At 42.0% G+C, this 14,474-nt stretch overlaps 2 protein-coding genes across 2 annotated transcripts; one reads left to right on the top strand and one right to left on the bottom strand.

Moving 5' to 3' along the window:
* Nucleotides 1–924: 924 nt before the first annotated feature.
* nphs2 (NPHS2 stomatin family member, podocin) lies at nucleotides 925–4,336 on the top strand. The gene is made up of 7 exons (XM_084010771.1): nucleotides 925–1,369; nucleotides 1,661–1,764; nucleotides 2,186–2,258; nucleotides 2,490–2,572; nucleotides 2,675–2,934; nucleotides 3,290–3,362; nucleotides 3,820–4,336. The coding sequence occupies exons 1-7, from the start codon at nucleotides 1,042–1,044 to the stop codon at nucleotides 4,027–4,029; spliced, it is 1,131 nt and encodes a 376-aa protein (XP_083866897.1). The 5' UTR covers nucleotides 925–1,041; the 3' UTR covers nucleotides 4,030–4,336.
* A 273-nt stretch (nucleotides 4,337–4,609) lies between these two features.
* On the bottom strand, nucleotides 4,610–13,531 carry axdnd1 (axonemal dynein light chain domain containing 1). The gene is given in 26 exon segments (XM_084010770.1): nucleotides 4,610–5,079; nucleotides 5,162–5,301; nucleotides 5,721–5,812; nucleotides 5,919–6,020; nucleotides 6,252–6,326; nucleotides 6,627–6,770; nucleotides 6,925–7,015; nucleotides 7,275–7,465; nucleotides 7,707–7,800; nucleotides 8,007–8,223; nucleotides 8,594–8,810; nucleotides 9,012–9,081; nucleotides 9,308–9,474; nucleotides 9,605–9,706; nucleotides 9,905–10,025; nucleotides 10,322–10,426; nucleotides 10,543–10,683; nucleotides 10,898–11,019; nucleotides 11,225–11,333; nucleotides 11,527–11,583; nucleotides 11,696–11,767; nucleotides 11,769–11,779; nucleotides 11,929–12,022; nucleotides 12,418–12,521; nucleotides 12,607–12,734; nucleotides 13,357–13,531. Coding segments are annotated over 26 exon segments (2,952 nt in total). The 5' UTR covers nucleotides 13,427–13,531; the 3' UTR covers nucleotides 4,610–4,963.
* Nucleotides 13,532–14,474: the final 943 nt, after the last annotated feature.

Genomic DNA, 14,474 nt, shown 5'->3' with positions numbered 1-14,474 from the left:
TGATCAGGGCAAAAATAATTAGTCTTCAGTTTAATTAAGGATCTATTAGGGAGGATATTGTGAGTCTTGTCCCGTAAAAACAGAGAAAACCCTACATCAGCTCTTTGGAAAGGAGAAGTCTGAGTCTGCACATTCCCATTGGAGACACTGTGACTCCCTGAGCTACACTGACAGTTTGTCCCAGCAGCAAACCCGAATGGCTCTACAGTTGAAGAAGCATACTCAGAACAATTCCCCAGTGACACAACAAGTAGTATGTTATATGATTTAATGGCATTATTGCATACAAATTTAACTTTTCCCTATACAGGACAATACTGGGACGAGCCTCCACCAACTTTCCAAAGCAATGATGTTGGTGATTTTAGTGAGCAATGAGCATGTATACCTTCATAGTAGATATGTTGTTATTGTTGATATTTCTGTGACAGAATCAAGGGATTCCAAACTTTAATAGCTAAAGAAATGTCTGTTTGAGAAAACTTGATACTGCAGATTTTTTTTAAACTCCTGTTTGAGCTTTTGGACAAAAATGAACAAATGATAATCTTCTAATAAATTGCTGAAAAAAACAAATCCTTATGTCCGATAAGGCCATTCTGAATCTGTGAGGAAAAAAAGAGGAAAGGATTTGCTCACAGATCAGGAGATGACCTGTATAAGAACTCATCATTATTACTATCTGAGGTTTTTCTACATTATTATTCTAACCTTTACTTTTAGTTTGCTGGTTTGACGACATAAAGTATATTGAATATGAATATCATGCTCAGAATAGTTCACTGACCTGAACCTATTTGAAAAAAAAGAGGAGGTGGTGAGCATCCCTCCCACTGCTGTCCTGACTCCCACATTCAAACAGTCAGCCTCATTTGCCGTCCATGTATTCTGTTTGATAACCGTTACAGACCTCCAGCCAGAGGAAGCAACTCACAGCAGTAAAAGTCACTAAATGTCTCATTCCTTCCTGCTTTTACCCAAAAAGAAAACCATCCACTTACCCATCGAGCAGAGACATCCCAACAGCCATCACTCCTATCTATGCTCTTAACTGCAGAGGCTCCAGCCAGCATGGAGAAGCCCTCTGATCACCCTGGTCTCCCGCCGACATCCAGAATGACACCCAGGAAGGAGAAGGGGAGCGGAAGAAGTCACAGACAACGGCCATCAAAGGCCGGCCGGCTGCCTGAGGCATCATCCGGGAGGAGAGAGAGGCTGCAGAAGAAGACGCTAGAGACAAATGAGGCCAAGGTGGAGCAGGAGACAGAAGTGAAGGTGAGATCCACTGTGGTGGACATAGACAGCGTGAGAGAGGATGAGGTCAAGGAGGAGAACCTGGGGCTCCTGGAAGCGATGGAGCAGGAGGAGGGTAAGTCAAAGCAATTCAAAGCTTAAGAGGTTTCATTTCTGCTATGGGTTGTCCAGTTTTTCCCACTCTGTTGTTCTTAGGATAAATACATGTATTATCTTTATTTAGTTATCTTGTGACCTGAACATTTTCTCTGTTTTCAATTTCATGAAGCAAATACTCACACAAAATAAATGTGTAAAATAAGTTAGATAAATAAGTAAAATTCAACTTTAACAGTGACATGGCATTGACAAAAAAAACTATCATGAGTATCACGGTTGGAGTTCTTCAAACTATATACATCTGCAGGTCTGAAGCACAAGCACCTGGGAGTGTTTGAGTGGCTGCTGATGGTCTTCGTCTTGGCTCTGGTTCTCCTCGTCCTCCCTTTATCCATCTGGTTCTGTGTCAAAGTATGAACTACAACACAGACTGAACCGAAACCAAACACTGCACAATAATCTACTTAAAAAAGAAAACCGACTAGACATACAGTTTGTGAAAGGGAAGTCAAAGGGTGAACAATTGTATTAATCTGAGCTGTCGCTTTATGTTTAAAATGCTGTCTGTAAGAGAAATATTTGGAATAAGTGAATGTTGTAGATTTTTAGCATGAAAATGTACTATTTTAGAGTCAGACTTTTCCATCGTTTTATTTCTAATCCATTGTTCACACAAAAATGTGTTGATGTTCTAATACTTTCTGACCACATTGTTAATGTACAAAAGGATTGTATAACAACTGGCCTACTTGACAATGAGACCAACAAAAGCTGTCCCATTACTGTCTATCGTTCACATGGACTGACTGCTGTCTGTCATTTTGATTGACAGGTAGTGAGAGAGCATGAGAGAGCTGTGATCTTTAGACTGGGTCACCTATTGCGTGGAAGACCCAGAGGACCAGGTTGTCACCAATTACTGTCATTTTATGCAACATATAGTTGACTTGCCATTTCTCAGGATGTGTATTAATTACTTTTGGGTTTGGTTGGCTGAGTCATGTAATGTTTGGACACCCCACAATTAGTGGAAATGTTTCAGTTATCTGCATGTTTTGTATCATACAGACGTCATAGGAAAACCTTTTTTTTTTAAATACGTCCTTAGCTCAAACCCTTCTCCGACCTCTCCCCAGGCCTTCTTTTCTACCTCCCACTCCTTGATGTGTGTCACAAGGTCGACATCCGACTGAAAATGCTGAAGGTTCCTTCTCACACGGTGAGAAAAACTTTCACATTTAGCTCCATATGTCAAGAAATATGACCGTACAGAAGGTGAACTTTGCTTCTGCCATTTGATTTCTCACACGTCTGTACCCAGGTGGTGACAAAGGACTTGGTGAGGCCGGAGCTGAGTGCAGTGTGTTATTACCAGATAGAGAACGTGGCTTTGTGCAGCACAGCTTTGTCCAGTCTGACCACAGTGCTGCAGACTCTGGTCCAGGCAATGGTCAGAGACATTCTCGCCCAGCACACTTTCAGCCACATCCTGCTGCACAGGAGAAGGATTGGACAGCAGATACAAGCAGCTGTTGACTCTGTCGCTTGCCGCTGGGGCATCAGGGTGGAGAGAGCAGACATGTAAGACTGAGGATTCAAAAAAAGATAATTTATTGTAATTATTAGCCTTCCTGCGACATCTAAAAAGCACATTACACTATGGCAGCATTGCAATGTGATCTACCTTATGGTACTATGGTTGTAGTCTGCCCTGCAATGGTGCAAAACAGTAGCTGCAGGAAGAAGCTCCTGCATGCTGTTAAGAGGCTGATTTGCACGATACAAAGGGTAAGCAGTGCTTCTGAAAAAAAAATCACTTTCTGAATTTTTACTCGGAAAGCTTTGATTTTTCCATGTAAACTGCAAAGAGGGACGTAGAGATTTGTGGTGCACTGTGATCTTCTGCTGACCAGGCCTGTGTTTGATTTTCTGTCAGAGACGAGCTCAGTTTTCCTGTGGAGTTACAGCAGAGTCTGGCTGCCGAGACCGCGGCCAAGAGGCAACACCAGGTCAGAATGAGTAACTATGGCAGCTTTTTATATAAAGAAAAAATGAATAAAAAAAGTTCTACACCTCAATGCTTGTTTATTTTTTATTTTCAGCGTTTATGGTTAATCAATTTTCAGGGTTTTTCTGTGTCAAATATGGCGTTTGAGTAAAGATCAAACTAACTCAGGAACTTTATTATTATCAGCATTATTTACAAAATGTTTTGATGGGTAAAAATTCAAAGTAAAGTGTCTAAGTTTACAATAAGAATCTTTACCTTGTTTAACTGGTGAATCCTATCAGTATAAAAGAATGTAGCTGACAGAAAAAAAGTGGTTGATCTCTGCTCCGATGCCATTAATATTTATGCTTTTCTGGGCAGTTAGCCTTTATAGTTTAGCTCTGCCAGTGCCATCATTTCTGTATTTCCAGCAGTATTTGTAAAGCAAACATGTTTCCATTTCTTCTCTCCTCCAGGTAAAAGCAGCAGAAGGGGAGAGAGATGCCTGGGAGGGGTTCAGGGCTTCCCTCCGTCTCCTCCATCCTGCCCTGGTCCTTCCACTCCCCCCTGACCTTCTCAGCGTGACCACTGACCTCTCATCCCTACCACCCCCTCCTCCTCCTGCTGTGGGAGGAGAGGGAGAGATGACAGAGGGGGAACAAGATACAGACTCGCCAATGATGTGACAGAATGTTATGACGTGAAAGTTTATTATCATGTTAAAGAATGTAACCTTCAAACCAAATTATTGTTAGTAAAAGTACAATTTAAAGTATGAGTTTGCAATCAATGTTTTCCTCAGTGCTTTGTATTGAGTGGTTCACGCTGGTAAACTTAACACCGAAGGGTCTCAGAGCGTCTACTCTGGGTAAACTAGGGTTTGTGTAACAATTTGATTAGAAAAGGTAAAAAAATAAAAGGTAAAATACAACTTTTGTAAATGTATTGTCTGCAGGAACTTTATTTTTCAGGAGGAAACAAAAGCGAAGAAGCCATTACTTGGACTCAGACATAAAATGGCCTCATTTATATAGCGCTTTTCTCCAAAGCACTTTACAGGAATGACTGACATTCACCCATTCACTCACACATTCAAACACTGACGGCGGAGTCAACCACGCAGGGCGACAGCCAGCTCGTCAGGAGCAATGAGGGTCTTGCTCAGGGACACCAGGCACTCAGCTAGGAGGAGCCGGGGATCGAACCGGCAATCTTGCAGTTGCCAGCCGAACGCTCTACCTCCTGAGCTAAACCCCCCATAGACATATCACAATGTCAAACAAAACCACAACAAACCATGATATAAATGGTAGGATCACTACATTCATTGTCATACAACAGCCAAGCAGAATATTGGACAACCTCCTGATACTGGAAATATCTTTCTGTAAATCTGCATTGTTGTGCTGGTGAATGGTGCTTCTTGTTTATTTGTGCCTCTGCCTTACACTAAATTGTAACTTTCTAGGACGGTACATGTGTTGGTCATGTGCCAGAAGACATAATCCCTCATGGCTTTCCTTTACTGGTTGTATGGATGCGACTGTGATGGAGTGCGATGAGTCTTGTTACAACACTGAAAATACATGAACCATAAATAACTGCTGATCACATGTCAGATCACCGTTTCTTGGTCTTTTTAGTATTGCTTGATGGTTTGGCTTCAGCTGTGGTTTTCTTTGGGGGAGCTACGATTGTTACTGGTAGTGGGGAAGGTGGTGGTGTTTCCTTTTTCTCTGTAACACAAACAAAGACATGAACCACCTTTATGTCTTCATCCTGTATTATTGCGTATAGAATCTTTTGTGTAGTCGGTACCTTCACTGCTTTTGGACTCCAAACTGGGCCGACCCTGCAGTTGTCTCTCCAGGTCCTGAATCTTCTCCAAGGCTGCCTGCAGGGCTTCCTCAGCCTCGAGGGCTCGCTGCTCGGCACTCTGGACCTGCAACTCTGAATCACTAACACACACACGGAGAGAAATCTAACCTGGAAGTCCTTTGCACAGCCACAGGTCACAAATCCAATCCCCATTTCTGACCAAAAACAGAAACTTGGCTGATGTTTGGACATTCAACTAACTTATTTCCACAATGCTTGATGGTTAATGAACTCAGCAGGAAATCAGATATATTTAATCCCGTTGAAGCACTCAGCAGGTTGTTAAGTTTCTTTCTATGAGAGGCATAAAAACATAAAAGATAAATTCCTGTGTGGCATTAATGAGCTTATGGCCAGACATCCTTTTTGGAGCAGTCATGAAAAAAAACAAAAAACATTGACGGTTCAGGTGAACATAAGGGGGAAAAATGTGATCGTGATTCATGTTTATGATCAAAAAATACACGTTTTCCACTCAACGTTAAGAAAGTAGACTTACTGAAGTTCCTGCTGCAGTAATCCTACTGTGGTCAGATCACTAAAAGCTTGTTGGGCTTCATCTGTTGTTGGAGACACAACCAGCTCCTCAGTCTGATGGACCGACGGATGATCAGAGAGACAGACAGTCAGGTTGTTCAGCTATACACAGTCAAAGGCAGGACACTGAAAAAAAGATAGTGTGATTGAATTGTCTGACCCCATTCAGGTGGACACGGCTCTTTCCCAGCTGTCTTTGTGTAATGTTTCCATCATAGCTGATCAGTTTCACCGCTGGGCTCTCACAAACCGCTAGCTCTCCCTGCAGGACAAAAACACTGTTCAACTACAGTTGTTTGCTGGTAACATTTAACTCAATAGAACTCAATAGAAAGTTTGGATGTTTGCACATCTTCAGTGTTCAGTAACAAGACACAGAATCCAAAATCAGTTATGTATTTTGCATTCTTCTATTTGCACAAGAATAGTGTAAATGGTTAAAAGTTGTTATTGAGCTTTTCATTCATACTCCACAGCTTTTTATACGACTCACCTCTCTCAGTTCTACCTCGGTCTCATCTTTGACATCACTATCTGCTGTAGACTCTGCTGAAACCTCCTTGTCAACCTATGAACAGACAAAAGATCCTAATAATATTGAGTTGAGGTGATCACAATAAAATTGGGTAACTGGTGCCAACGTCAGAACTCAACTACAATAAAACCTGATACTTAATCAACGGCAATCTCTCCTCTGATGTCTGCTCTTCTTCACTGTAGTGTCAGTGTCACTATCAGTCACCAGACATCAGGCTTTCATTTTGTTAACTAAGTGAAATATAGTCATCATCAACCATGTTCATTTTCAGCAAATTAATTATAACAAATTAGGTTAATCCAAATAGGATTTATTTTAATTGCCTCCTACCAGAGCGTCCATGCTGTCTGCTGGAGAGAGCGGTACTTCAGTGCCGGAGGCGGCTTCATTCTGTCGGACAGGCAGCTCTGTTGGACGATCTGTCACTCCTGAGAGCAGGATCCTAGAGGTCTCCACCCAATCAATGCACTCCCTCTGAGGACCAAACCACAAGCTGTTTGGCCTCAGAAATCTATTTGCTAGTGTCACTTTAAAGTAATGATTACCGGTGAAATGTTAAAACATGCAGCTCTGGTGTTACTCTCAATTCGGCGCTATCTATCTGATTCTGTATCAGAACGTGGTTTACCTGCAGCTTTCTGCACTCATTCATCCCATTTTCACCCTCGACTTCATGTGGGTTCTGCAGAATCCGCTCCTCCGAAATCAGTTTGCATGAGCTAGAGTCAAAAACAAACATTTCCTGATGAGTAAATCCTGGAGAATTTACTGATCTAAACTAACTAAACATACAGTAGCCATCATCACAAATATTGTTAGAATGTAAGAGATTATGACCCTCTGTAGTAAGATTCTGTTCAGTATTTGTGTAACACTACAAAGTTTACTGATTCAACTATGCACTTATTGTTAGTTACGTGGTTTAACAGCATCTGGATAACTGTTAGTTGAAAAAAAGATGTTAAAAACTTATGTTACCTGCTGATGTATGTGGAAAACAAGTCTAGTTTCTGAGCCAGGACCTTGGCCTCCGCATCCAGTGTCTGAAGTGAGACGTTTTTAATGTAGGGGTGTTCCTGGTCTTGGTTGTGGTCCTCGCTATGGTCAGGTACCACGAGGAGCAACAGATCCAACATCCAGCGTGTCTGAGCCATGTGAATAGAACTGACCTAGTAGTAGAGAAAACATTAAAACTCAACATGTAACGTTACATCTAACATTTATTAAATATATAATAATGTCGTGAATTCAGTATTTTTGGTAACTTAGATGATTTGCTGAGACAAAACATCTTAGGAGTTGTTTTGATCATTCAGATGTATTGTGTTGTATTCTGTAACATCTGAGCTCCACATTCATGGAGCTGATGGAAATGCAAGTGACATTAGAGTTTTTGCAACAGTTACTGACCTCCTCATTGAGTCTCTGGTTCTCACCATCAGTGAAGTGAGGCATGCTGGTCATGAACTGCTGCACTTTGTTTATCACCCTTTCTGTCTCTGTACTGTTTGAATACACAAACACATGCAACAGAAGAGGGATTATTACATTTCAATATTAAAACACATATAGCCTTAATGTTATTCTTAGTTGTATGTTTTCTTCTTCTATCAGCTCATTAAATGTGTCTTGAAGAATATTCAAACATTCAAAAAGTTTCATCCAGCAAATGTATCTAAAAAATGTTGATAAATAGGCGTCCAAACTCACTATATGTTTGGCTGGTTTTTGTCCTTGTTGTTCTGTGTCTGCATGTTTGAAACTTCGTGAATGGCTTGTTCAGCCAAACTCTGCCCATTACGCAGGGCCTTCTCCAGCTTCAGGTAGTCAGAGACAGACATCATTTCTGGTCGACAACACACTGCAGTAAGCTTGAAAACCTGGGAGTCCAGCAGCCCGAGCAATGACAGGATATGTCCGTGGATCCCTGAAACAGCATGGATGGAATCAGTTTCAACACTTATTATATCCCACAATGACACCCATAACAACATTAAGAAAAAACAATGGACATATGTATGAAAGGTCTGTAACTATAGCTTGTGTGTGTGTGTGTGTGTGTGTGTGTGTGTGTGTGTGTGTGTGTGTGTGTGTGTGTGTTACTCCACAAGGTCCGGATTTTGCAGCTGTCAGCAGTTCTGTTTGTTTACAGATATCCATTTGGAATACTGTCAAGCAAAAGCTAAAGCAGTGCCAAGTGAAAGTGAAGACTTTATATAACTCTCTGTAGACCTCAAACCACAGTTTTTTAACTTATTTTATTAATTATTCAAAATCGTGTCTCTCTCGGCCCTCACCACTCTCTCCACTGGCGTGGGCGTCCAGCTGTTCGATGAGCTCAGATAGGAGCCTGTCCAGCTCTCCACGGCGTTCTCCATCAGGAGAAGGGTGTCTTTTGAACAGCCCTAGACTCGTATTCAGCCATCTTTGCTGGACGCGGCCAAGCTCATCCAGTTTCTCACGGCAGCAAAGCAGCTTCTCACCTTGGCAGCAGTCACACTGGAGGGCCAACGTCTGTAACAGACATAAATATGACATATATGACACAGGATGGAGAAGGAGAAGGATGGAGACATCACCTGATGAGGCAGAATAAATAAACTTTAACATGACTTTGTCCTGGTCTAGGACAACATCAAGCCTAGTACTCAAAACATCAGATGGCCCAAACATTAATTACTACAATGAGAAAAACAAGAAAAAGTCTTGACTTACATTTGACCAGTCCTTTAAATCAGCAAGAATGTTTTCCAATGAAGCTTTCTCATATTTTGGGTGGGGACAACTTGAAAGAGAGTCAGAGCATGTTTGGCAGAATAAACACACAGATCATTCTCTTATTCCATAAGTTGCTCTCGATTACTTTGCTGATCATCAACACTATTCTGGGCGTAAAGTAGATTGTGAGAGTTTTCCAGAAATGTATATTTTCTTTAACTGATGGTGCTGTGTAATAATAGATAATCATGAAAGCTTACACAATCTACCTGGTTATCTCAGCTTGCCCTTACTTGTTTTGTGCGGTGCGGAAGACGAGCCACTTGCAGATGCCTTGCTGGATTGCACTGATCTCTTCACACTGAGCATGCTCAGTCTTCTTCAGCTGAGAAATGAAAGCAGTCAGCTCCACTTTCCAGTAGTCGGCAAGCTCCATGAGGATATTTAGGTCCTCCGTGTCCTATACGGCAATATGGTAAAACAGTCAGAGTGTGATTAAACCACTGAATATTTCCAAAGAGTCATCTGGGGCGTTTGGAGTTTTTATGAGCAATTCAAACGTGTCAAGAAAATAGAAACGTCATTGTTACCTTCAAAGTGATGTAAAGGGTGCATTGCTCGGCTGTCTTGAACCAGCTCTGTTGGATGACATGCAGCTGACTGATCAGCTGCAGCTTCTTCACACTGATCACCTGACAGTCACGGAAACAAGTGAGCGATAGCTGTCCATACAATGAAACCATATGAATAACTAACCATTCCTTCTGATTCTGCAAAGGAAGTCAGGTCATCTATTATTTATTCAGAATCCCTGATGGTGGTGATGATGACTGACTTACACAATGAAAAGAAAGAAATTAAGAAAACAAACGACATCATGGCTGACAAACCTTGAGGGCGAGGTAGACGGTGAGCTGGCTCCAGCAGTCTCTCTCCTCAGTCATCTGGAGCAGCTGAGCCTCGAGGCGACCTCTCTGCAGCTCATACAGCTCATGGTAACCCTGGACCACACTGAGAAGAGCACATGGACTAACCACTGCTGTGTGCATCACAACAGCGATGCAGATGATAGCGGTACCAGGTATCTAGTACATGTTTAAGTAATTGCTTTTACAACATTATTCTTTACTGCATTTTTGTTTGTTTGTTTTAATCAAGGGACAAATAAATTGCTTTATAAGTTGCAGATAAACAGATAAATGAGGTTCATAATGTTCACGGTGGTGAATGTTGGAATGCATCAACTTGATGAAAATGTGTTTTGCACTGAATTAGTTCAAGTGAGGCATACTGTAGGAGGGACTAACTCTGAATTGGTGTTGGTCTGCTCGAGTCTCCCAGCCAGTTGCTGGTGAGCATGATCCGTCCGCTGGGAAACAAAGGCATCATGGTGTTTCATTTTAGACAGCTCCCTGTTGAGAGCATGCACACCCAGAAACACACAGAGAAATGAGCAAACATATCATTATTTATCACACGTACAGTAATTTCATTCATCGTGAGCCAACCTGACACCTGACCTACGTACGTGTTGAGCTGCTGGATGGATGTCTTGATGTGGTGAATCTCCTCAGTGAGCCGGCGGTCCAGAGCTCGCTGTGCCACCGCCTCAGTGTGCAGAGCCTTCAGGCGCCTGGGGATCCGCTGGAGCAGGGACTGGTACCGTTGTCTGGACACACAAACACAAGAGCTGCCGTGACATGAAAATGTTAAATGTCTCCTAAACCATCTGTCAAAATATGTTTCGGAATTGACTTGAAGTAACAAAAAATGTAATACATTTACAGAATCGTGCTTCATTTTAGAGTTGATATTTACATCATCCGGTTTTAAGGGCCATGAAACTCCCATTTAGGTTACGTTCTAATGTATTGGCTGCTAACCTGAGCTTGGCAAGCAGCTGTCCTCTCTCAGCACAGCCCACGCTGACCTGCCGAATCAGTTCATGGAAAACAATGTTGTAGATGTTCTGCTCAACCCGCACAAGCTCCAGCAGACCCTCCATCTGTAAGATATTTCATTTCAGTGTTTCTACTATGTAAAGATGGCTAAACTTGCTTTTCACATTGTACATTATTTTACAGTCCAAAGGCCTGATGTTGCACCAGCATGCATTTTCTTCTGTAGCTACAGTAAATGCAAGACAGCACTAGTGTCAGCCACAGAGCCACAGAGCAGCCTGTGTACTTTTTGCTTGCCTCTCTGCCTACCTGGGAGAGCTCTGTCAGCTCCTCTATCTGCTGATCCACTCCAGCCTTCTCCAGCATGTCATCCATCATCCTCATCAGCTGGACCACTTCCTGTCTGCCACTGGGCCTCCTGGACACACACACACAACATACACACATCCCATATCTCACCAGCGCTTTGCCCCCACCTAAATGTACACAGTACTATCACTTCCTACTATTAAGCTGTACCATTATTAATTCAGACAACAAAATCTCTCAGCGAAGACAACTCCAGTAACGTTTATCTGTAAAATATGACAGATTCATATTTTTTAACTCACAGCGAAGGGAAGACCCGTAGCTTCTGCTCATCATCCTGCAGCTGCACTGTGAATGCACTGATGAAAATAACCAAGATGAGAGTTGATAGAAAATTCAAACCGCAATGATAATATGAGGGTGCACAGTAAACATGAATAAAGTGGATGAACATAATAAAAGCAGACTTACTCCTCAAAGAGCTCAAGGCTCCGCAGCCCTTTGTTTTTCACGATGTGATATTCTTCTGGGATTAGACTTTCTGATGCTCAAATTCTGAAAGGCAGAGTGGCTGTGGTTATCACCTCCTACTCTAAACTTGTGTTTGTATGTAAAAATGGAAATTAAGTCACATTCTCAGGCCCTTTTTGCCATAAAAGCTTACAAGGCAAGAAAGTCAAACCCGGTCCGCTGAAACATCTTACCTGTGTGTCTCCAATGCCACGTCTGTCAGTCAGTGGTGGGAGGCGTGTTGTCTTTCTCTGGGTTACCATAGCGTCACACAGAAATGAAATATCCCTGTATCATCCAAATAGAAATAAATCAGCATATTCTGTCTCTTAGGTCATCTGCAGATTGCAGAAAGTCACATTTAAGATCTTATGATACATCTTATGTAGATTCTAGAGCAATAATATCATTATTTGATTAAATATTACGATGCAGTCAGAACTTAAACATCTATTTGGCTTTGAAAGGTATCCAGTGATGAAAATGCAAGATCAAAATATAGCTGGGTTTGTATTAACTCTGCCCTGTATCAGTGTCAACAACATGCATAAATGACAGTAACATTTTACTTGATAACAAAACATCACAGATTGATATATATTTCAAATTGCAACCATGAAGTTTATTTGGACAAACTCCATGGTTACAAACAACATTGTTTATGTCTTGTTGGTCCAGCTGACCTGCCAGCTCCGGTCAGGGACGTCGGCTGCTCCAGGAAGAATTTGTATTTCTTCCGTCTGACTGGGTGAAGCCAAACAGCATCCGGCCGTCTGACGCCACAGCCCTGTGAACAAAATCACTTGAAGTGAAGTGCCACACAGAAATAACCCTATTAGCCATAATGGGGGGGGTGGGGGGGTTGAATGTACCTTACAGTGGCGATGGTGTGCAGTATGCCCCAGTGTGTTCCTGCTGTTGACAGTGGAGGTGAGGCTGACCAGCAGCTCATCTGGGATGACGTGGTTGTCCACAGGACAAGCTGCCGTCTTCCTGTTCTCTGTGGGGACTTGGATATTCAGGTCTCAAACTCAAACAAACTCATAGATGTATAACTCACCTCCGTATGAGGGGACGGCATCATATACATGGTGGCAAGGCTGATTGTGGGATCAGAACTTTAGGGGGGATCCCAAAATATTTTCCCTTGTTTTAAAAACTAAAAACTGTACAGTTTACCATTATTTTGGACTTTCATTCGCACATTTGTGAATGAAGAACATCAGAGTTTTGGGGTAGGGGATTTGATAACAGCGGGGCAGGCGGGGAGAGAAAGTGGATCATACCAAACCATGAAGGGGTTGGGTGGGGTCTGTTGTATTTTAGTTGTAAACCATACACTGTCTGTTTTTGTTTGTTTGTTTTTTACCATGTTTAAGCTTGTCAAACACGGACATGCGTTAAAAAAACACATGACTGTTATTTTTATATTGCATTTATCTATGAAATATTTTTAAGGGGTGCTGGGACTCAATTTAGGAATAATATTGTATTGTATAATACTATTGTAACTTGTATTAAACACAGTTAGTTGTATGACAGTAACTATTTAACTCCCCCCTGTTAGCTGAGCGCTGTACCGTTAAGCTAGCCTCCCCCACTGACTGTAGGCTGAACGTCACCTGTGGCGCCCAGGCTTTTCTCCGGCCTCGATGAACTTGGCGCCGAACAAGCCCTCATGGACGCAGACATCCCGGACTCAAGGTGGAGACGGGGCGGGGGTTCTGGCAAACAAATTCCGAAACTTTGACGGGCTCACGTGGAAGAGAAGCTCTTTATATTTGCCAAAACCGGACACCGTCCTGTCAACTCTCTCCAGAGGATCGACTTCCTGGTCACGTTGCCATGGAAACACCCAGCGCTCTCCATGCACACTGAAGCTGTTCGTTTTAGACGTAGACTTTTTACAGTGTGTAGCTGCGAAATACGATATAATAAAGTATGTGTTTGCTTTCTAAATTAATTCATTGACATATTTGTGTCTATTTTGTAAGAACTAATTACAAAACAAGTGATGCAGGTGTCTTTCCTGTTGTATACAGGTTTTATTGTATAATAAATATCTGTATCCAGTTGATAAATGGGGCACACATTACACATAATGATTGATTCATTAATGAATCTAGAATGTACATATTTTTATTTGATCCTATTTCCTGTGTAGCTACATTCTACAATATTTACAGGACAAAATCACGTTGAACAAACGAGGCGTTTTGTCATTTAATAAAGTGTAATATCAAAGGCTAGGCTACTTTATATCAACGATTTTGTATCAGAACAATACATTCCCATCCCCAACACTTGATGTCAAGCGTTAAAACACATTTTAAACTAGGCCTATTGCTTTTTAGAATTATATTCTATAAATTAAATATTATCCATTATTATATGACAGAAACTTGCTGTACCTAAAGAACCGAGGCTACATGTAGAATTATAATATTTGGGTAGATTATGCGGATCTAAACCCGTTTCTGTGGTATTCAACTGATGTGATTGCTGTGACTCCCCATATGGGGGTAAGTGTGTGTGTGTGTGTGTGTGTGTGTGTGTGTGTGTGTGTGTGTGTGTGTGTGTCTGGCCTGTTAAACGCCGCGCTGTGGTCTTTTTTATTACTCCATGTGTGATGGGGGCTCTTGATGGTGCTCCAGCAAGAAGAGAAGTGTGCATCAAGTGGATCTGGAGTTGACAACAGACGAGTCGTGTAGCGGGCAGGAGCAGGAGCAGGAGCAGGAGC

The sequence above is a fragment of the Eutrigla gurnardus genome (assembly GCF_963514095.1).
Source record: "Eutrigla gurnardus genome assembly, chromosome: 6".
NCBI classification, from domain to species: domain Eukaryota; kingdom Metazoa; phylum Chordata; class Actinopteri; order Perciformes; family Triglidae; genus Eutrigla; species Eutrigla gurnardus.
The sequence above is the reverse complement of the archived record's forward strand: the minus strand, read 5'-3'. Positions and strand labels throughout refer to the sequence as shown.

What these genes read in the sequence shown, in the direction of transcription:
- nphs2 (XM_084010771.1), top strand. Translation starts at nt 1,042, where the DNA reads ATGCTCTTAACTGCAGAGGCTCCAGCCAGCATGGAGAAGCCCTCTGAT. An exon ending in AGCGATGGAGCAGGAGGAGG is followed by an intron (nt 1,370 to 1,660) that starts GTAAGTCAAAGC and finishes ATACATCTGCAG; the next exon opens with GTCTGAAGCACAAGCACCTG. An exon ending in AGGGTGGAGAGAGCAGACAT is followed by an intron (nt 2,935 to 3,289) that starts GTAAGACTGAGG and finishes ATTTTCTGTCAG; the next exon opens with AGACGAGCTCAGTTTTCCTG.